A 21968-nucleotide genomic window follows, 5' to 3' on the forward strand; every position below is an offset into this window, starting at 1 on the left:
AAGGAGCCACCATACAAGGAGCCACCATGGAGGTCTACAAGAGGCCACCATGAAGGTCTACAAGGGAGCATCATGGAGGTCTACAAGGGAGCATCATGGAGGTCTACAAGGAGCCACCATACAAGGAGCCACCATACAAGGAGCCACCACGGAGGCCTACAAGGGGCCACCACGGAGGCCTACAAGGGGCCACCATACAAGGAGCCACCATAGAGGTCTACAAGGGGCCACCATGGAGGCCTACAAGGGGCCACCATGAAGGTCTACAAAGGGAGCATCATGGAGGTCTACAAAGGGAGCATCATGGAGGTCTACAAGGGGCCACCACAGAGGCCTACAAGGAGCCACCATACAAGGAGCCACCGTGGAGGTCAAGGGGCCACCATGAAGGTCTACAAGGGAGCATCATGAAGGTCTACAAGGAGCCACCATGGAGGTCTACAAGGGGCCACCATGGAGGTCTACAAGGGGCCACCATACAAGGGGCCACCATGGAGGCCTACAAGGAGCCACCATACAAGGAGCCACCATAGAGGTCTACAAGGGGCCACCATGGAGGCCTACAAGGGGCCACCATACAAGGAGCCACCACGGAAGCCTACAAGGAGCCACCATACAAGGGGCCACCATGGAGGCCTACAAGGAGCCACCATAGAAGGAGCCACCACGGAAGCCTACAAGTAGCCACCATACAAGGAGCCACCACGGAGGCCTACAAGGCGCCACCACGGAGGCCTACAAGGCGCCACCACCACGGGGGTTCTACCAGAGCCCACCGCGGAGCTCCACGGGGCATCGCTACGGAGCGGGGGGGTTCCCTGGCCCGGCCGGGCCGGCGTCTCACCCCCGATGGCCAAGTAGCGGAAGAAGAGCCAGCCGCTGATGAGGGGCTCCTTGGGGCTGCGCGGGGGCTTGTCCATGATGTCCAGGTCGGGCGGGTTGAAGCCCAGGGCGGTGGCCGGCAGCCCGTCCGTCACCAGGTTGACCCAGAGGAGCTGCACCGGGATCAGCGCCTCCGGCAGCCCCAGCGCCGCCGTCAGGAAGATGCTGGGGGGGAGGAGTCAGGGGGTGGGGGGGGGGGGGGCAGGGGAGATGGGGGACTGGGGGAACTGGGGAACGGGGGTGATGGGGAGTGGGGGATGGGGGAGATGGGGGAGATGGGGGACTGGGGGAACTGGGGGAACGGGGGTGATGGGGGAGTGGGGGACGGGGGAGATGGGGGACTGGGGGAACTGGGAGGAACGGGGGTGATGGGGGACTGGGGGGATGGGGGAGATGGGGGAGTGGGGGACTGGGGGAGATGGGGACTGGGAGGAACTGGGAGGAACTGGGGGTGATGGGGGACTGGGCGGACTGGGGGACTGGGAGGAACTGGGGGCACTGGGTGGAAGTGGGAGGGGCTGGGGGAGATGGGGGTGATGGGGGACTGGGAGGAACTGGGAGGAACTGGGGGTGATGGGGGACTGGGGGAACTGGGGGAGATGGGGGACTGGGAGGAACTGGGAGGAACTGGGGGAGATGGGGGACTGGGGGAACTGGGAGGAACGGGGGTGATGGGGGACTGGGGGAACTGGGGAGATGGGGGACTGGGAGGAACTGGGAGGAACAGGGGTGATGGGGGAGTGGGGGGACGGGGGAGATGGGGGACTGGGGGAACTGGGAGGAACGGGGGTGATGGGGGACTGGGGGGAACTGGGAGGAGATGGGGGAGATGGGGGACTGGGGAACTGGGGGAGATGGGGGACTGGGGGGAACTGGGGGCACTGGGTGGAACTGGGAGGGGCTGGGGGAGATGGGGGACTGGGGGACTGGGAGGAGATGGGGCACTGGGGGGAACTGGGAGGAACAGGGGTGATGGGGGACTGGGGGGACAGGGGAGATGGGGGACTGGGAGGAACTGGGAGGAACAGGGGTGATGGGGGAGTGGGGGAACTGGGGGAGATGGGGGACTGGGAGGAACTGGGAGGAACGGGGGTGATGGGGGACTGGGAGGAACTGGGAGGAACGGGGGTGATGGGAGGAGTGGGGGGACAGGGGAGATGGGGGACTGGGAGGAACTGGGAGGAACTGGGGGTGATGGGGGAGTGGGGGACGGGGGAGATGGGGGACTGGGAGGAACTGGGAGGAACGGGGGGTGATGGGGGACTGGGGGGAACTGGGAGGAACGGGGGTGATGGGGGACTGGGGGGAACTGGGAGGAGATGGGGGACTGGGAGGAACTGGGAGGAACGGGGGGTGATGGGGGAGTGGGGGGACAGGGGAGACTGGGTGGAACTGGGCAGACTGGGGGAGATGGGGGACTGGGAGGAACTGGGGGACTGAGTGGAACTGGGAGGGGCTGGGGGACTGGGAGGAACTGGGGGACATGGGGACTGGGCCAACTGGGGGGACTGGGCGAGATGGGGGAGATGGGGAACTGGGGAGATGGGGGAAATGGGGGACTGGGAGGGAATGGGGGACTGGGGGACTGGGTGGAACTGGGAGGGGCTGGGGGAGATGGGGGGAGATGGGGGACTGGGAGGAACTGGGGGACTGGGGGAAATGGGGGGACTGGGAGGGGCTGGGGAAGATGGGGGGAACTGGGGGGGGCAGGGAGGGGCTGGGGAGATGGGGGGACTGGGAGAGACTGGGGGGACTGGGAAGGTGGGGAGATGGGGGACGGGGGAGACTGGGGGAACTGGGGGTGTCAGGAGCATTTGGGGGGATAGAAGCTGGTGAGATGAGGGGCACTGGGATGAACTGGGATGAACTGGGGAACTGGGGGAACTGGGAGGAGCTTGGGATGATCGGATGGACTGGGGGTGGGACACAGGAGGGAGCTGGAGAAACTGGTGGGACTGGTGGGAACTGGGAGATTGGGTGGGAACAGAAGGAAGCCGGGGAGATGAGGGGCACTGGGGTGAACTGGGAGGAACTGGGATGAACTGGGAGGAACTGGGAGGAACTGGGAGGAGCTTGGGATGATCGGGTCCACCGGGGGGGATGGACAGGAGGGAGCTGGAGAAACTGGTGGGACTGGTGGGAACTGGGAGATTGGGTGGGAACAGAAGGAAGCCGGGGAGATGAGGGGCACTGGGAGGAACTGGGAGGAACTGGGAGGAACTGGGAGGAGCTTGGGATGATCGGGTGGACTGGGGGGTGGACAGGAAGGAGCTGGGGAAACTGGTGGCACTGGTGGGAAACTGGGAGGTTGGGTGGGAATAGAAGGAAGCCGGGGAGATGAGGGGCACTGGGGTGAACTGGGAGGAACTGGGATGAACTGGGGGGAACTGGGAGCAACTGGGAGCAACTGGGAGGAACTGGGAGGAGCTTGGGATGATCGGGTCCACTGGGGGGGATGGACAGGAGGGAGCTGGAGAAACTGGTGGGAACTGGGAGGTTGGGTGGGAATAGAAGGAAGCTGGGGAGATGAGGGGCACTGGGGTGAACTGGGAGGAACTGGGAGGCACTGGGAGGCACTGGGGGGATCTTGGGATGATCGGGTGCACAGGTGGGGGGGGACAGGAGGGAGCTGGAGAAACTGGTGGGACTGGTGGGAAACTGGGAGGTTGGGTGGGAATAGAAGGAAGCCGGGGAGATGAGGGGCACTGGGGTGAACTGGGAGGAACTGGGATGAACTGGGAGGAACTGGGAGGAACTGGGAGGAGCTTGGGATGATCGGGTGCACTGGGGGGGATGGACAGGAGGGAGCTGGAGAAACTGGTGGCACGGGTGGGAACTGGGAGGTGGGGGGGGAACAGAAGGAAGCGGGGGAGATGAGGGGCACTGGGAGGAACTGGGAGGAACTGGGAGGAACTGGGATGAACTGGGGGAGCTTGGGATGATCGGGTGCACAGGTGGGGGGGGAGCAGGAAGGAGGGGGGGAAACTGGTGGCACTGGTGGGAAACTGGGAGGTTGGGTGGGAACAGAAGGAAGCCGGGGAGATGAGGGGCACTGGGGTGAACTGGGAGCAACTGGGAGCAACTGGGAGGAACTGGGAGGAACTGGGAGGAGCTTGGGATGATCAGGTGGACTGGGGGGGGGGACAGGAGGGAGCTGGAGGAACTGGTGGGACTGGTCGGAAACTGGGAGGTTGGGTGGGAATAGAAGGAAGCCGGGGAGATGAGGGGCACTGGGGTGAACTGGGAGCAACTGGGATGAACTGGGAGGAACTGGGAGGAACTGGGAGGAACTTGGGATGATCGGGTGGACTGGGGGGTGGACAGGAAGGAGCTGGGGAAACTGGTGGCACTGGTGGGAAACTGGGAGGTTGGGTGGGAACAGAAGGAAGCTGGGGAGATGAGGGGCACTGGGGTGAACTGGGAGGAACTGGGATGAACTGGGGGGAACTGGGAGCAACTGGGAGGAACTGGGAGCAACTGGGAGGAACTGGGAGCAACTGGGAGGAGCTTGGGATGATCGGGTCCACTGGGGGGGATGGACAGGAGGGAGCTGGAGAAACTGGTGGGACTGGTGGGAAACGGGGAGGTTGGGTGGGAATAGAAGGAAGCCGGGGAGATGAGGGGCACTGGGGTGAACTGGGAGTAACTGGGAGGAACTGGGAGGAACTGGGAGGAACTTGGAGGAGCTTGGGATGATCGGGTGGACTGGGGGGATGGACAGGAAGGAGCTGGAGAAACTGGTGGCACTGGTGGGAAACTGGGAGGTTGGGTGGGAACAGAAGGAAGCCGGGGAGATGAGGGGCACTGGGGTGAACTGGGAGGAACTGGGATGAACTGGGGGGAACTGGGAGCAACTGGGAGCAACTGGGAGCAACTGGGAGCAACTGGGAGGAACTGGGAGGAGCTTGGGATGATCGGGTCCACCGGGGGGGATGGACAGGAGGGAGCTGGAGAAACTGGTGGGAACTGGGAGGTTGGGTGGGAATAGAAGGAAGCCGGGGAGATGAGGGGCACTGGGGTGAACTGGGAGCAACTGGGAGCAACTGGGAGCAACTGGGAGCAACTGGGAGCAACTGGGAGCAACTGGGAGGAACTGGGAGGAGCTTGGGATGATCGGGTGCACTGGGGGGGATGGACAGGAGGGAGCTGGAGAAACTGGTGGGACTGGTGGGAAACTGGGAGGTTGGGTGGGAATAGAAGGAAGCCGGGGAGATGAGGGGCACTGGGAGGAACTGGGAGGAACTGGGAGGAACTGGGAGGAACTGGGAGGAACTGGGAGGTCGCCGCCGTCTCACCAGACCACCTCCCCGACGTTGGAGGAGATGAGGTAGCGGATGAACTGCTTCATGTTGTTGTAGATGGCCCGGCCCTCCTCCACCGCCGCCACGATGGTGGAGAAGTTGTCGTCGGCCAGCACCATCTCGGAGGCCGTCTTGGCCACCGCCGTCCCCGAGCCCATGGCGATGCCGATCTCCGCCTTCTTCAGCGCCGGCGCGTCGTTCACCCCGTCGCCCGTCTGTGCCGGGAGGGAGGGGGGTGTCAACTGGGGGGGTGGTGGTGGGACACCCAAGGGGGTGGTGGTGGGTCCAGCAAGGGGGGTTTGGGTGCACCAAGGGTGGTGGTGGGTGCACCAAGGGGTGGTGATGGGTGCACCAAGGGTGGTGGGTGCACCAAGGGTGGTGGGTGCACCAAGGGGGTGGTGGTGGGTCCAGCAAGGGGGTTTGGGTCTCCCAAAGGGGTGGTGGTGGGTCCAGCAAGGGGGTGGTGGTGGGTGCACCAAGGGTGGTGATGGGTGCACCAAGGGGGTGGTGGTGGGTCCAGCAAGGGGGGTTTGGGTGCACCAAGGGTGGTGGTGGGTCTCCTAAGGGTGGTGATGGGTGCACCAAGGGTGATGGGTCTCCCAAAGGGGTGGTGGTGGGTCCAGCAAGGGGGTTTGGGTCTCCCAAGGGGTGGTGGGTCCAGCAAGGGGCTTTGGGTGCACCGAGGGTGGTGGTGGGTCTCCTAAGGGTGGTGATGGGTGCACCAAGGGTGATGGGTCTCCCAAAGGGGTGGTGGTGGGTCCAGCAAGGGGGGTTTGGGTGCATCAAGGGTGGTGGTGGGTGCACCAAGGGTGGTGATGTCTCCCAAAGGGGTGGTGGTGGGTCTCCCAAGGGTGGTGGTGGGTCCCCCAAAGGGTGGTGGTGGTGGGTCCCCCAAAGGGTGGTGGTGGGTCTCCCAAGGGGGTGGTGGTGGGTCTCCCAAAGGGTGGTGGTGGGTGCACCAAGGGCGATGGGTCTCCCAAGGGGGTGGGAGGTCTCCCAAAAGTGGTGTGGGTGCACCAAGGGTGGTGGTGGGTGCACCAAGGGTGGTGGGTCTCCCAAAGGGGGTGGTGGGTCCAGCAAGGGGGGTTTGGGTGCACCAAGGGTGGTGGTGGGTGCACCAAGGGTGATGGGTCTCCCAAAGGGGTGGTGGTGGGTGCAGCAAGGGGGTTTGGGTCTCCCAAGGGGGTGGTGGGTCCAGCAAGGGGGTGGTGGTGGGTGCACCAAGGGTGGTGGTGGGTGCACCAAGGGTGGTGATGTCTCCCAAAGGGGTGGTGGTGGGTCTCCCAAGGGTGGTGGTGGGTCCCCCCAAGGGGGTGGGAGGTCTCCCAAGGGTGGTGATGGGTGCACCAAGGGGGGTGGTGGTGATGGGTCCACCAAGGGTGTTGGTGACAGGTGCACCAAGGTGGTGGGCGGGTCTCCCAAAGGGGTGGTGGTGGGTGCACCAAGGGTGGTGATGGGTGCACCAAGGGGGTGGTGGGTCTCTCAAGCAGTGGTGGTGATGGGTGCACCAAGGGTGGTGATGGGTGTCCCCCCCCTTAGGGTCTCCTAAGGAGGGTGATGGGTGCCCCCCAGGGGGGTATCAGCCACCCTGGAGCTCCAGAGCATCTCCTGGAGATGTGATGGGACCTCAAGACCGGGTCAGAGCAGTGCTGGAAGCCCCAGGAGCACCCCGAGAGTGATGCCAGACCCCTAGGACCACCCTGGAGTGATGCTGGACTCCCAGGAGCACCCCAAAGCAATGCTGGACCCCCAGGATCCCCCCAGCACGATGCTGGACCCCCAGGACCACACGGGAGCCATGTCGGATGCCCCAGAGTGATGCTGGAACCCCACGACCACGTCAGATGGATACTGGATGCCCTGGAGCGATGCCAGACCCCCCAGGACCACCCAGAGCGATGGTAGACCTCCAAAACCACATCAGATCGATGCGGGACCCCCAAGAACCCCCCAGGCTGATGATAGACCCCCAAAACCACGTCAGATCAATGCAGGATCCCAAGGAACCCCCAGACTGATGGTGGACCTCCAAAACTACATCAGATCAATGCGGGACCCCCAAGAACCCCCCAGACTGATGATAGACCCCCAAAACCACGTCAGATCAATGCAGGATCCCAAGGAACCCCCCAGACTGATGGTGGACCTCCAAAACTACATCAGATCAATGCGGGACCCCCAAGAACTCCCCAGACTGATGACGGACCCCAAAACCACGTCAGATCAATGCAGGATCCCAAGGAACCCCCAGACTGATGGTGGACCTCCAAAACTACATCAGATCGATGCGGGACCCCCAAGAACTCCCCAGACTGATGATGGACCCCCAAAACCACGTCAGATTGATGGAGAACCCCCAAGAACCCCCCAGACTGATGATGGATCCCCAAAACCACATGAGATCAACGCGGAACCCCCAAGAATGCCCCAGACTGATGACGGACCCCAAAACCACGTCAGATCGATGGAGAACCCCAAGAACCCCCAGAGCGATGATGGACCCCCAAAACCACGTCAGATCGATGGAAAACACCCAAGAACTCCCCAAGACTGATGATGGACCCCCCAAACCAAATCAGATCGATGGAGAACCCCCAGACTGATGACGGACCCCAAAACCACGTCAGATCAATGCGGGACCCCCAAAGATGACATCAGAGTGATGCCGGACCCCCCCCCCTCGCCCCAATCTCCCCCCGCGAGCCTCACCATGGCGGTGATCTCATCGAAAGACTGGAGGAACTCGACGATCTTGGACTTGTGGGTGGGCTCGACGCGGGCGAAGCAGCAGGCGCGGCGGCAGGCTTCCCGCTGCTCGGCGGGGGGCAGGTCGTCGAACTCCCGCCCGGTGTACGCCCGCCCCGTCACCTCCTCGTCCTCGCTGAAGATGCCGATGCGGCGGCAGATGGCGATGGCCGTCCCTTTGTTGTCCCCCGTGATCATGATCACCCGGATGCCGGCGTCGCGGCAGAGGCGGATGGAGCCCATCACTTCTTTACGGGGGGGGTCCAGCATCCCCACGCAGCCCACGAAGGTCAAGTCCGTCTAGGGGTGGGGGGACGACAGACGTATGGGAGCGGGGACCCCAAAAACGGGACATTATACGCCCTTATATGGTCATATAGGCCCAAGGACCCCCAAAAGGGGACATTATCCGTCCTTATATGGTCATATAGGCCCAAGGACCCCACCCAAAAAAGGGGTTCTATGGACATATGGGACCAAGAAGCCCGAAGAGGGGACACCAGACACCCTTGCCACCAAGGACCTCCAGGAAAGGTCTTATATGGTCATATAGGCCCAAGGACCCCCAAAACGGGGCATTATACGCCCTTATATGGTCATATAGGCCCAAGAACCCCACCCAAAAAAGGGGTTCTATGGACATACGGGACCAAGAAGCCCAAAGAGGGGACACCAGACACCATTACAGGAGCAAGGACCTCCAGGAAAGGTCTTATATGGTCATATAGGCCCAAGGACCCCAAAAACTGGGCGTTATATGCCCTTATATGGTCATATAGGCCCAAGGACCCACAAAAGGGGACATTATATGCCCTTATATGGTCATATAGGCCCAAGGACCCCCAAAAGGGGACATTATCCGTCCTTATATGGTCATATAGGCCCAAGGACCCCACCCAAAAAACGGGTTCTATGGACATACGGGACCAAGAAGCCCAAAGAGGGGACACCAGACACCCTTGCCACCGAGGACGTCCAGGCAAGGTCTTATATGGTCATATAGGCCCAAGGACCCACAAAAGGGGACATTATAGGCCCTTATATGGTCATATAGGCCCAAGAACCCCAAAAAGGGGACATTATACACCCCTGAAGGACCAAGGACCCCCAAGAATGGGGTTATGTGGCCATATAGGACCACAGACCCTAAAGAGGAGACATTATACACCCTTATAGGACCAAGGACCCCCCGGAAAAGGTTTATATGGACATATGGGACCAGGGACCCCAAAAAGGGGACATCAGACACCCTTACAGCACCCTATAGAGAGGGTGTTATGTGTCCATAGGGGACCACAGATCCCACAGAGAGGACCTTATACACGCGTGAAGGACCAAGGACCCCCAAGAAGGGCCTTATGTGGCCATATAGGACCAAGGGCCCTAAAGAAGGGACATTACACACCCTTATAGGAGCAAGGACTTAACCGAAGAAGACCCCGGAGCAAGGATCCTTATGTGGCCATATAGGACCAAGGACCCACAAAAGGGGACATTACACACCCTTATAGGAGCCCCCCTTATGTGGCCATATAGGACCAAGCAAGGACGACTAGAAGGAGCTTATGTGGCCATATAGGACCAAGGGCCCTAAAGAGGGACATTACACGGAGCAAGGACCCCAAGAAGGGCCTTATGTGGCCATATAGGACCAAGGGCTAAAGAAGGGACATTACACACCCTTATAGGAGCAAGGACCCCCAAGAAGGGCCTTATGTGGCCATATAGGACCAAGGGCCCTAAAGAGGGGACATTACACACCCTTATAGGAGCAAGGACCCCCAAGAAGGGCCTTATGTGGCCATATAGGACCAAGGGCCCTAAAGAAGGGACATTACACACCCTTATAGGAGCAAGGACCCCCAAGAAGGGCCTTATGTGGCCATATAGGACCAAGGGCCCTAAAGAAGGGACATTACACACCCTTATAGGAGCAAGGACCCCCAAGAAGGGCCTTATGTGGCCATATAGGACCAAGGGCCCTAAAGAAGGGACATTACACACCCTTATAGGAGCAAGGACCCCCAAGAAGGGCCTTATGTGGCCATATAGGACCAAGAAGCCCAAAGAGGGGACATTACACACCCTTATAGGACCAAGGACCTCCAGGAAAGGTCTTATATGGTCATATAGGCCCAAGGACCCACAAAGGGGACATTACACACCCTTATAGGAGCAAGGACCCCAAGAAGGGCCTTATGTGGCCATATAGGACCAAGGGCCCTAAAGAGGGACATTACACACTTATAGGAGCAAGGACCCCCAAGAAGGGCCTTATGTGGCCATATAGGACCAAGAGCCCTAAAGAAGGGACATTACACACCCTTATAGGAGCAAGGACCCCCAAGAAGGGCCTTATGTGGCCATATAGGACCAAGGGCCCTAAAGAAGGGACATTACACACCCTTATAGGAGCAAGGACCCCCAAGAAGGGCCTTATGTGGCCATATAGGACCGAAGAACCCCAAAAAGGGGACATTATACACCCCTGAAGGACCAAGGACCCCCAAGAATGGGGTTATGTGGCCATATAGGACCACAGACCCTAAAGAGGAGACATTATACACCCTTATAGGACCAAGGACCCCCCGGAAAAGGTTTATATGGACATATGGGACCAGGGACCCCAAAAAGGGGACATCAGACACCCTTACAGGAGCAAGGACCCCTAAGAAGGGCCTTATGTGTCCATAGGGGACCACAGATCCCACAGAGAGGACCTTATACACGCCTGAAGGACCAATGACCCCCAAGGACGGGGTTATGTGGCCATATAGGACCGAAGACCCCAAAGAGGGGACATTACACACCCTTATAGGAGCAAGGACCCCCAAGAAGGGCCTTATGTGCCCATATAGGACCGAAGACCCCAAAGAGGGGACATTACACACCCTTATAAGACCAAGGACCCCCAAGAACAGGGTTATGTGGCCATATAGGACCAAGGGCCCTAAAGAGGGGACATTACACACCCTTATAGGAGCAAGGACCCCCAAGAAGGGCCTTATGTGGCCATATAGGACCGAAGACCCCAAAGAGGGGACATTACACACCCTTATAAGACCAAGAACCCCCAAGAACGGGGTTATGTGGCCATATAGGACCAAGGGCCCTAAAGAGGGGACATTACACACCCTTATAGGAGCAAGGACCCCCAAGAAGGGCCTTATGTGGCCATATAGGACCGAAGACCCCAAGAGGGGACATTACGCTCCCTTATAGGAGCAAGGACCCCCAAGAAGGGCCTTATGTGGCCATATAGGACCAAGAGCCCTAAAGAAGGGACATTACACACCCTTATAGGAGCAAGGACCCCCAAGAAGGGCCTTATGTGGCCATATAGGACCGAAGACCCCAAAGAGGGGACATTACACACCCTTATAGGAGCAAGGACCCCCAAGAAGGGCCTTATGTGGCCATATAGGACCAAGGGCCCTAAAGAGGGGACATTACACACCCTTATAGGAGCAAGGACCCCCAAGAAGGGCCTTACGTGGCCCATACGGGACCAGAGACCCTGAGAAGGACTTATACGTGTCCATACGAGACCAAGGACGCTCCCCCCGCCCCCAAATCACCTCGTACTCGGCGAACTTGGTGGAGTCCTCCAGGGCCATGTCCTCCTTCTTGGGCGGGGTGTCGCGGGTGGCCAAGGCCAGGCACCGCAGGGTGTCCCGCCCCGTCCCCCACTCCTTGATGACGGCGAGGATCTTCTCCTTGACGGCCGGCGTCAGGGGGACCCGCGTGGTGCCCACCCGGACGTAGTTACAGCGGTCGACGACGCCCTCGGGGGCACCCTACGGCGGGGAAGGGGGCGTGAGGAGGTGGTCACGGGGGTGAGGGGAGGTGGGGACGCGGGGACGGGGCTCACCTTGACGAACATCTTGTTGCCCACGGCGGCTCGGGAGGCTTTGGCCGGGGAGCAGTAGACGGACATGGACTTGCGGTCGCGGGAGAACTCCAGGGTGAACTCCTTCCTCATCAGCTGCTTGATGACCTGGGGACGGGGACGTCGTTATGGGGGGACACCAAGGAAAGGGTCGGCGGGGTCAGCGAGGCGATGGGGGATGTGGGGTGAGCGGGGCCGTGGGGAGGACGGTGGGGGCAACGGGACGCGTGGGGACGCAGGGTCGTGGTGGGGACGGGATCGGTGGGGACGTGGGGAGGAGCTTGGGGACAGTGGGGACACGGGGTCAGCAAGGACACGGGGTCAAGGAGGACATGTGGGGTCAACGGGACGCGTGGGGTCAACGGGACGCGTGGGGACGCAGGGTCGTGATGGGGACGGGATCGGTGGGGATGTGTGGAGGAGCTTGGGGATGTGGGGAGGAGCTTGGGGACAGTGGGGACACGGGGTCAGCAAGGACACGGGGTCAAGGAGGACATGTGGGGTCAATGGGACGTGTGGGGACGCAGGGTCGTGGTGGGGACGGGATCGGTGGGGACGTGGGGAGGAGCTTGGGGACAGTGGGGACATGGGGACAATGAGGACACAGGCACAACAAGGATGCGTGGAGGACACTAGGGTCAACGGGACGTAGGCGGACATGGGGTCGGCATGGAGAAGGTGGGGACAGGACCCATGGGGAAGACCTTGGGGACAGTGGGGACACGGGGTCAACAAGGACACATGGGGTCAACAAGGACATGTGGAGGACAGTGGGGTCAACGGGACGCGTGGGGACACAGGGTTGTGGTGGGGACAGGATCGGTGGGGACGTGGGGAGGAGCTTGGGGACACAGGGAGGAGCTTGGGGACAATGAGGACACGGGGACAATGAGGACATGTGGAGGACAGTGGGGTCAACGGGATGCGTGGGGACACAGGGTCGTGGTGGGGACAGGATCGGTGGGGACGTGGGGAGGAGCTTGGGGACAATGAGGACACGGGGAGGACAGCAGTGTCAATGGGACGTAGGCGGGCATGGGGTCACCACGGAGAAGGTGAGGACAGGACCCACGGGGACGTGGGGAGGACAGTGGGGCCATCAAGACACGGAAGACACGGGGCGAAGCAGGGACAAGGTGGGGACAGGAGGGGACAGGAGGGGACACGGGGCCACTTACGGAGTTGCAGGCGTTGGCCCGCTCCACCTTGGAGAGGCTGCGGACGTCGGTGTTGAAGACGTTCATCTTCTCCACCAGGCAGGTCAGGGCCGTCTCCGTCGCCTCCCCCACCTTCTCGTAGATGCCCTTGGACTGGAGGGACACCGGGGGGGTGTCACCAAGGGGTGGCGGTGGCACCGTCGGGGACGGAGGGGACGGGGACGGGCGTCACCTCGTTGTAGTCGAGGGAGGAGTCGTTGCAGAGGGCGCAGATGGTGGCCAGCTCCACCAGCCCGTCGTACTGCCCGGCCTTCACGTGCTTCTCCTGCTTCATCCTTGGGGGGGGGACGCGCAGGAGGTTTGGGGACGGGGCGCGCGGGGGGGACACACCGTGCTGACACCCCCTGCCTTGGGGTGTCCCAGCACCCCCCCCCCCCCCCCAGTGCCCCAATGTCCCCAAGGCCCCCCTGACGTCCCCCTGGGTGCCCCAACATCTCCCAGGAAGCTCCAATGTCCCCTTGGGTGCCCCAATGTCCCCCAGGATCCCGATGTCACCTTGGGTGCCCCAATGTCCCCAAGGACTCCCTGATGTCCCCTTGGGTGCCCCCATGTCCTCCAGGACCTCCTGATGTCCCCTTGGGTGCCCCAATGTCCCCAAGGACCCCCTGAGGTCCCCTTGAGTGCCCCAACGTCCCCAAGGACCCCCTGAGGTCCCCTTGGGTGCCCCAATGTCCCCAAGGACCCCCTGAGGTCCCCTTGGGTGCCCCAACATCTCCCAGGAAGCTCCAATGTCTCACTAGGTGTCCCAATGTCCTCCAGGACCTCCTGATGTCTCCTTGGGTGCCCCAACGTCCCCAAGGATCCCCTGATGTCCCCTTGAGTGCCGCAATGTCCCCAAGGACCCCATGACATCCCCTTGGGTGCCCCAATGTCCCCAAGGACCCCTGATGTCCCCTTGGGTGCCCCAACGTCCCCAAGGACCCCTGATGTCTCCTTGAGTGCCACAATGTCCCCAAGGACCCCATGACATCCTTGGGTGCCCCAACGTCCCCAAGGACCCCCTGAGGTCCCCTTGGGTGCCCCAACGTCCCCAAGGACCCCCTGATGTCCCCTTGAGTGCCACAATGTCCCCAAGGACCCCCTGACATCCCCTTGGGTGCCCCAATGTCCCCAAGGACCACCCTGAGGTCCACCTGGGTGCCCCAACATCCCCCAGGATGCCCTGAGGTCCCCTTGGGTGCCCCAACGTCCCCCTGATGTCCCCTTGGGCACCCCGATGTCCCCAAGGACCCCTGAGGTCCACCTGGGTGCCCCAACGTCCCCCAACACCCTCCCTGGTTGCTCCAACGTCCCCCAGGATGGTCACCAACAGGGACCCCCAAGAAGGGTCGTCACCAGGGTCCCCTGGGGGGTGGGGACCCCCAAGTGGGGTCGCCAGGGTCCCCTGGGGGTCAGGTCACTCACACGTCTCCCTCGGGGGCGTAGGTGGAGCCGCTGATGGAGAACTCGTTGAGGGAGCAGACGTCACCCTCCACCTTCTCCACGATGAACATCTGGGGGGAGAAGAAAAGGGGTCAGGGGTGTCCCCGGGGGTGCTGGGGAACCCCGGGGGGGGACACGGGGGTCCTTGGGGACACCGGGGCACCCAGGGGATGTCGGAGGGTCCTTGGGGTGCCCAGGAGATGTCAGGGGGTCTTGGGGGACTTTGGGGAACCCAAGGAGATGTCGGGGGGTCCTTGGGGACGTTGGGGCACTCAGGGGGACATCGAGGGGTCCTGGGAGCACCCAAGGGGACGTGAGGGGTTCCCAGGGGACCTTGGGGCACCCAAGGGGACATGAGGGGTTCTTCGAGGACCTTGGAGCACCCAAGGGGACATGAGGGGTTCTTGGAGGACCTTGGAGCACCCAAGGGGACATGAGGGGTTCCCAGGGGACCTCGGGGCACCCAAGGGGACATGAGGGGTTCCTGGAGGACCTTGGAGCACCCAAGGGGACGTGAGGGGTTCTTGGAGGACCTTGGAGCACCCAAGGGGACATGAGGGGTTCCCAGGGGACCTTGGGGCACCCAAGGAGGTACAATGGGTTCCTGGAGGACCTTGGGGCACCCAAGGGGTTCCTGGAGGACCTTGGTGCACCCAAGGGGACATGAGGAGTTCCTGGAGAACCTTGGAGCACCCAAGGGGACATGAGGGGTTCTTGGAGGACCTTGGAGCACCCAAGGGGACATGATGGGTTCCCAGGGGACCTCGGGGCACCCAAGGAGGTACGATGGGTTCCCAGGGGACCTTGGGGCACCCAAGGGGACATGAGGGGTTCCCAGGGGACCTCGGGGCACCCAAGGAGGTACGATGGGTTCCCAGGGGACCTTGGGGCACCCAAGGGGACATGAGGGGTTCCCAGGGGACCTCGGGGCACCCAAGGAGGTACGATGGGTTCCCAGGGGACCTTGGGGCACCCAAGGGGACATGAGGGGTTCCCAGGGGACCTTGGGGCACCCAAGGGGACATGAGGGGTTCCTGGAGGACCTTGGAGCACCCAAGGGGACATGAGGGGTTCCCAGGGGACCTCGGGGCACCCAAGGAGGTACAATGGGTTCCTGGAGGACCTTGGGGCACCCAAGGGGACATGAGGGGTTCCCAGGGGACCTCGAGGCACCCAAGGGGACATGAGGGGTTCCTGGAGGACCTTGGAGCACCCAAGGGGACATGAGGGGTTCCCAGGGGACCTCGGGGCACCCAAGGAGGTACGATGGGTTCTTGGAGGACCTTGGAGCACCCAAGGGGACATGAGGGGTTCCCAGGGGACCTTGGGGCACCCAAGGGGACATGAGGGGTTCCCAGGGGACCTCGAGGCACCCAAGGGGACATGAGGGGTTCCTGGAGGACCTTGGAGCACCCAAGGGGACATGAGGGGTTCCTGGAGGACCTTGGAGCACCCAAGGGGACATGAGGGGTTCCTGGAGGACCTTGGAGCACCCAAGGGGACGTGAGGGGTTCTTGGAGGACCTTGGAGCACCCAAGGGGACATGAGGGGTTCCCAGGGGACCTTGGGGCACCCAAGGGGACATGAGGGGTTCCCAGGGGACCTCGGGGCACCCAAGGAGGTACGATGGGTTCCCAGGGGACCTTGGGGCACCCAAGGGGACATGAGGGGTTCCTGGAGGACCTTGGAGCACCCAAGGGGACATGAGGGGTTCCCAGGGGACCTTGGGGCACCCAAGGGGACATGAGGGGTTCCTGGAGGACCTTGGAGCACCCAAGGGGACATGAGGGGTTCCCAGGGGACCTCAGGGCACCCAAGGAGGTACGATGGGTTCCCAGGGGACCTTGGAGCACCCAAGGGGACATGAGGGGTTCCCAGGGGACCTCGGGGCACCCAAGGGGACATGAGGGGTTCCCAGGGGACCTCGGGGCACCCAGGGAGGTACAATGGGTTCCTGGAGGACCTTGGGGCACCCAAGGGGACATGACGCGTTCCTGGAGGACCTTGGAGCACCCAAGGACCTCAGGGGGTTCCTTGGGGACACTGGGACACCCAAGGGGACGTGAAGGGTTCCCGGGGGACCTCGGGGCACCCACAATGGTCGCCCACCTTGCAGACGGACATCTGGTTGGTGGTGAGGGTGCCGGTCTTGTCGGAGCAGATGACGGAGGTGCAGCCCAGGGTCTCCACCGAGGGCAGGCTCCTCACGATGGCGTTCTTCTTGGCCATGCGCCGGGTCCCCAGCGCCAGGCAGGTGGTGATGACGGCCGGCAGCCCTACGGCGAGGTGTCCCCTCAGCCCCACGGCGCGGCCACCAGCCCCACGGCGCGGCCACCAGCCCCGCGTGGGAGCGGGGAGAGGTGACAGGCCCGTAGAGCATCAGGAAAGGGCGTTGTAAGGCCATATAGGATCAAGGATGGACGTTATAAGCCCATATATGGTCAAGGAAGGCCCTGATAAACCCATATAGCGTCAGTAAGGGACATTATGAAGCCATAGAGGATCAACAATGGACGTTATAATGTCCAGTTTTGACCATATATGGACTGACAAACCCATATAGAATCAAGCATGGACATTATAAGCCCATATAGGATCACGGAAAGACATTATAAGCCCATATATGGTCAAGGAAGGCCATGATAAACCCATATGGCAGCACTAAGGGATGTTATGAAACCATATAGAATCAACAACGGACGTTATAATGTCCAGTTTTGACCATATATGGCCCTACAAACCCATACAGAATCAAGCATGGACATTGTAAGCCCATATAGGATCAAGGAAGGGCATGATAAACCCATATGGCATCAGTATGGGACATTATAAAGCCATATAGAATCAAGGATGGATGTTATAATGTCCAGTCTGGACCATACATGGAATTATAAACCCATACAGAATCAAGCATGGACATTATAAGCCCATATAGGACCAGGGAAAGACATTGTAAGGCCATATAGAATCAGGGAAGAGCATGATAAACCCATATGGCATCAGCATGGGACATTATAAAGCCATATAGAATCAAGGATGGACATTATAATGTCTAGCCTGGACCATACGTAGGTTTATAAACCCATACAGAATCAAGCATGGACATTATAAGCCCATATAGGATCAAAGAAAGACATTTTAAGTCCATATACGGTCAAGACTAGACATTGCAAACCCATATGGGATCAAGGAAGGACTTCATAAGCCCATACAGGGTCAATAAAAGGCTCCATACACCCATATAGAATCAGGAAACGACATTATAAGCCCATATGTGATCAAGAAAGGGTAGTATAGGTCCATATAGCGTCAAGGAACGGCCTTATAAGCCTATATAGGGTCAAAAGAAGGCCTTATAAGCCCATATAAAATCAAGAAAGAACATTATAAACCCATATGGGATCAAGGATAGACATTATAAACCCATACATGACCAATAAAGGGCATTATAAACCTGTATAGGGTCAAGGAGGGACGTTATAGGCCCATATGGAACAGAGCATGGACGTTATAAACCCACAGGGGATGGAGAAAGGAGAGAAAGGACCTTATAAACCCATATGAGATCAAGGATGGGCTTCATAAACCCATAGGGGATGGAGGATGGACATTATAGGCCCATAGGGGACGGAGCATGGACATCATAGGCCCATAGGGGATGGAGGATAGACATTATAGGCCCGTAGGGGATGGAGGATGGACATCATAGGCCCGTAGGGGATGGAGGATGGACATCATAGGCCCGTAGGGGATGGAGGATGGACATCATAGGCCCATATGGGATGGAGGATGGACATCATAGGCCCGTAGGGGATGGAGGATGGACATTATAGACCCGTAAGGGACAGAGCATGGACATCATAGGCCTGTAGGGGACGGAGCATGGACATCATAGTCCCATATGGGATCAAGGATGGACATTATAGGCCCATAGGGGATGGAAGATGGACATTATAGACCCGTAGGGGACAGAGCATGGACATTATAGGCCCGTAGGGGACGGAGCATGGACATCATAGGCCCATATGGGATCAAGGATGGACATTATAGGCCCATAGGGGATGGAGGATGGACATTATAGACCCGTAGGGGACAGAGCATGGACATTATAGGCCCGTAGGGGATGGAGGATAGACATCATAGGCCCATATGGGATCAAGGATAGACATTATAGACCCGTAGGAGATGGAAGATAGACATTATAGGCCCGTAGGGGACAGAGCATGGACATCATAGGCCCGTAGGGGATGGAAGATGGACATCATAGGCCCATAGGGGACGGAGCATGGACGTTATAGGCCCATAGGGGATCAAGGACAGACATTATAGGCCCGTAGGGGACGGAGCATGGACATTATAGGCCTGTAGGGGATCAAGGACAGACATTATAGGCCCGTAGGGGACAGAGCATGGACATTATAGGCCCGTAAGGGACGGAGCATGGACATCATAGGCCCGTAGGGGATCAAGGACAGACATTATAGGCCCGTAGGGGACGGAGCATGGACATTATAGGCCCGTAGGGGATCAAGGACAGACATTATAGGCCCGTAGGGGACGGAGCATGGACATCATAGGCCCGTAGGGGATGGAAGATGGACATCATAGGCCCATAGGGGATGGAGCATGGACGTTATAGGCCCGTAGGGGATGGAGCATGGACATCATAGGCCCGTAGGGGATCAAGGACAGACATAGGCCCGTAGGGGACGGAGCATGGACATTATAGGCCCGTAGGGGATCAAGGACAGACATTATAGGCCCGTAGGGGACGGAGCATGGACATTATAGGCCCGTAGGGGACCAAGGACAGACATTATAGGCCCGTAGGGGACGGAGCATGGACATTATAGGCCCGTAGGGGACGGAGCATGGACATTATAGGCCCGTAGGGGATGGAAGATGGACATCATAGGCCCATAGGGGATGGAGCATGGACGTTATAGGCCCGTAGGGGACGGAGCATGGACATTATAGGCCCGTAGGGGATCAAGGACAGACATTATAGGCCCGTAGGGGACGGAGCATGGACATTATAGGCCTGTAGGGGATCAAGGACAGACATTATAGGCCCGTAGGGGACGGAGCATGGACATTATAGGCCCGTAGGGGATCAAGGACAGACATTATAGGCCCATAGGGGACAGAGCATGGACATTATAGGCCCGTAGGGGATCAAGGACAGACATTATAGACCCGTAGGGGACGGAGCATGGACATTATAGGCCCGTAGGGGATGGAAGATGGACATTATAGGCCCGTAGGGGACGGAGCATGGACATTATAGGCCCGTAGGGGACCAAGGACAGACATTATAGGCCCGTAGGGGACGGAGCATGGACATTATAGGCCCGTAGGGGACGGAGGGTGGCCATTACAGACCCACAGGGGCCCGAGGAAGCTCCCGACCTTCCGGGATGGCGGCCACGGCCAAGGCGACGGCGATCTTGAAGTAGTAGATGGCGCCGCGGATCCAGGAGCCGCCGTGGACGGGGTCGTTGAAGTGGCCGATGTTGATGAGCCAGACGGCCACGCAGATGAGCGAGATGACCTTGGAGAGCTGCTCCCCAAACTCGTCCAGCTTCTGCTGCAAGGGCGTCTTGTCCTGCTCGGTGGCCACCATCTCATCCCGGATCTTCCCGATCTCCGTGTTCACCCCCGTGGCCACCACGATGCCGATGGCCTTGCCCGCCCCGATGTTGGTGCCCTGCGGGATGGGGACGTGGGGGTGTTGGGGGGGGGGCTGGGGACACCTGGGGACATCAGGTGTGGTGGGGGAGATGCGGGGGACGGCAGGGGAGATGTGGTGGGACAGCAGGGGACATGTGGTGGGACATGGGGGGACAGCAGGGGACACGTGGTGGGACATGAGGAACGCACGGTGGGACATGGGGGACAGCAGGGGACACGTGGTGGGACATGGGGAAGGTGTGGTGGGACACCAGGGGACACATGGTGGGACATGGGGGGGACAGCAGGGGACATGTGGTGGGACATGGGGAACGTGTGGTGGGACATGGGGGGTCAGCAGGGGACATGTGGTGGGACATGGGGAACGTGTGGTGGGACACCAGGGGACACATGGTGGGACATGGGGGGACAGCAGGGGACACGTGGTGGACAGCAGGGGACACGTGGTGGGACATGGGGAACGTGTGGTGGGACACCAGGGGACACGTGGTGGGACATGGGGGGGACAGCAGGGGACACGTGGTGGGACACGGAGGTGGGACATGGGGGACACGGAGGTGGAGACACCAGAGGACGTGTGGTGGGACACGGTGGGGACACCAGGGGAGACGTGGTGGGACATGGGAGACATGGTGGGGACACCAGGGGACATGGAGGTGGGGACACCAGGGGACACGGAGGTGGGGACACCAGGGGACACACAGTGGGGACGTGGTGGGACATGGAGGTGGGACGTGGAGAACACGTGGTGGGGACACCAGAGGACATGTGGTGGGACATGGTGGGGACACCAGTGGGGACATGGTGGGACATGGGGGACACGGAGGTGGGGACACCAGGGGACACGTGGTGGGGACACCAGGGGACGTGTGGTGGGACACGGTGGGGACACCAGTGGGGACATGGTGGGACATGGGGGACACCAGTGGGGACACCAGGGGACACGGAGGTGGGGACACAGAGGTGGGACGCGGAGAACACGTGGTGGGGACACCAGAGGACGTGTGGTGGGACATGGTGGGGACACCAGTGGGGACATGGTGGGACATGGGGGACACGGAGGTGGGGACACAGAGGTGGGACACAGAGGTGGGACACAGAGGTGGGACACGGAGAACATGTGGTGGGGACACCAGAGGACGTGTGGTGGGACACGGTGGGGACACCAGTGGGGACGTGGTGGGACATGGGGGACACGGTGGGGACACCAGGGGACACGGAGGTGGGGACACCAGGGGACATGGAGGTGGGGACGTGGTGGGACATGGAGGTGGGACGTGGAGAACACGTGGTGGGGACACCAGAGGACGTGTGGTGGGACATGGTGGGGACACCAGTGGGGACATGGTGGGACATGGGGGACACGGAGGTGGGGACACAGAGGTGGGACACGGAGAACACGTGGTGGGGACACCAGAGGACGTGTGGTGGGACACGGTGGGGACACCAGTGGGGACGTGGTGGGACATGGGGGACATGGTGGGGACACCAGGGGACACGGAGGTGGGGACACCAGGGGACACGGAGGTGGGACACGGAGGTGGGACGTGGAGAACACGTGGTGGGGACACCAGAGGACGTGTGGTGGGACATGGTGGGGACACCAGTGGGGACATGGTGGGACATGGGGGACACCAGTGGGGACACCAGGGGACACGGAGGTGGGGACACAGAGGTGGGACGCGGAGAACACGTGGTGGGGACACCAGAGGACGTGTGGTGGGACATGGTGGGGACACCAGTGGGGACATGGTGGGACATGGGGGACACGGAGGTGGGGACACAGAGGTGGGACACGGAGAACACGTGGTGGGGACACCA

The 21968-nt window shown here is 60.7% G+C and overlaps 1 protein-coding gene across 1 annotated transcript in view; it reads right to left on the bottom strand.

The window, feature by feature from the left end:
* Positions 1-21968, bottom strand: part of ATP2A1 (ATPase sarcoplasmic/endoplasmic reticulum Ca2+ transporting 1) — a 40266-nt gene that overhangs the window by 7151 nt on the left and 11147 nt on the right. The window contains 10 exon segments of the mRNA XM_072849120.1: positions 845-1047; positions 5178-5398; positions 7893-8228; positions 11507-11725; positions 11800-11925; positions 12996-13127; positions 13207-13309; positions 14439-14527; positions 16566-16732; positions 19866-20163. Coding sequence (XP_072705221.1) covers positions 845-1047; positions 5178-5398; positions 7893-8228; positions 11507-11725; positions 11800-11925; positions 12996-13127; positions 13207-13309; positions 14439-14527; positions 16566-16732; positions 19866-20163 — 1894 coding nt within the window.

This window comes from Ciconia boyciana, chromosome 36 (genome assembly GCF_034638445.1).
Source record: "Ciconia boyciana chromosome 36, ASM3463844v1, whole genome shotgun sequence".
Lineage (NCBI taxonomy): Eukaryota > Metazoa > Chordata > Aves > Ciconiiformes > Ciconiidae > Ciconia > Ciconia boyciana.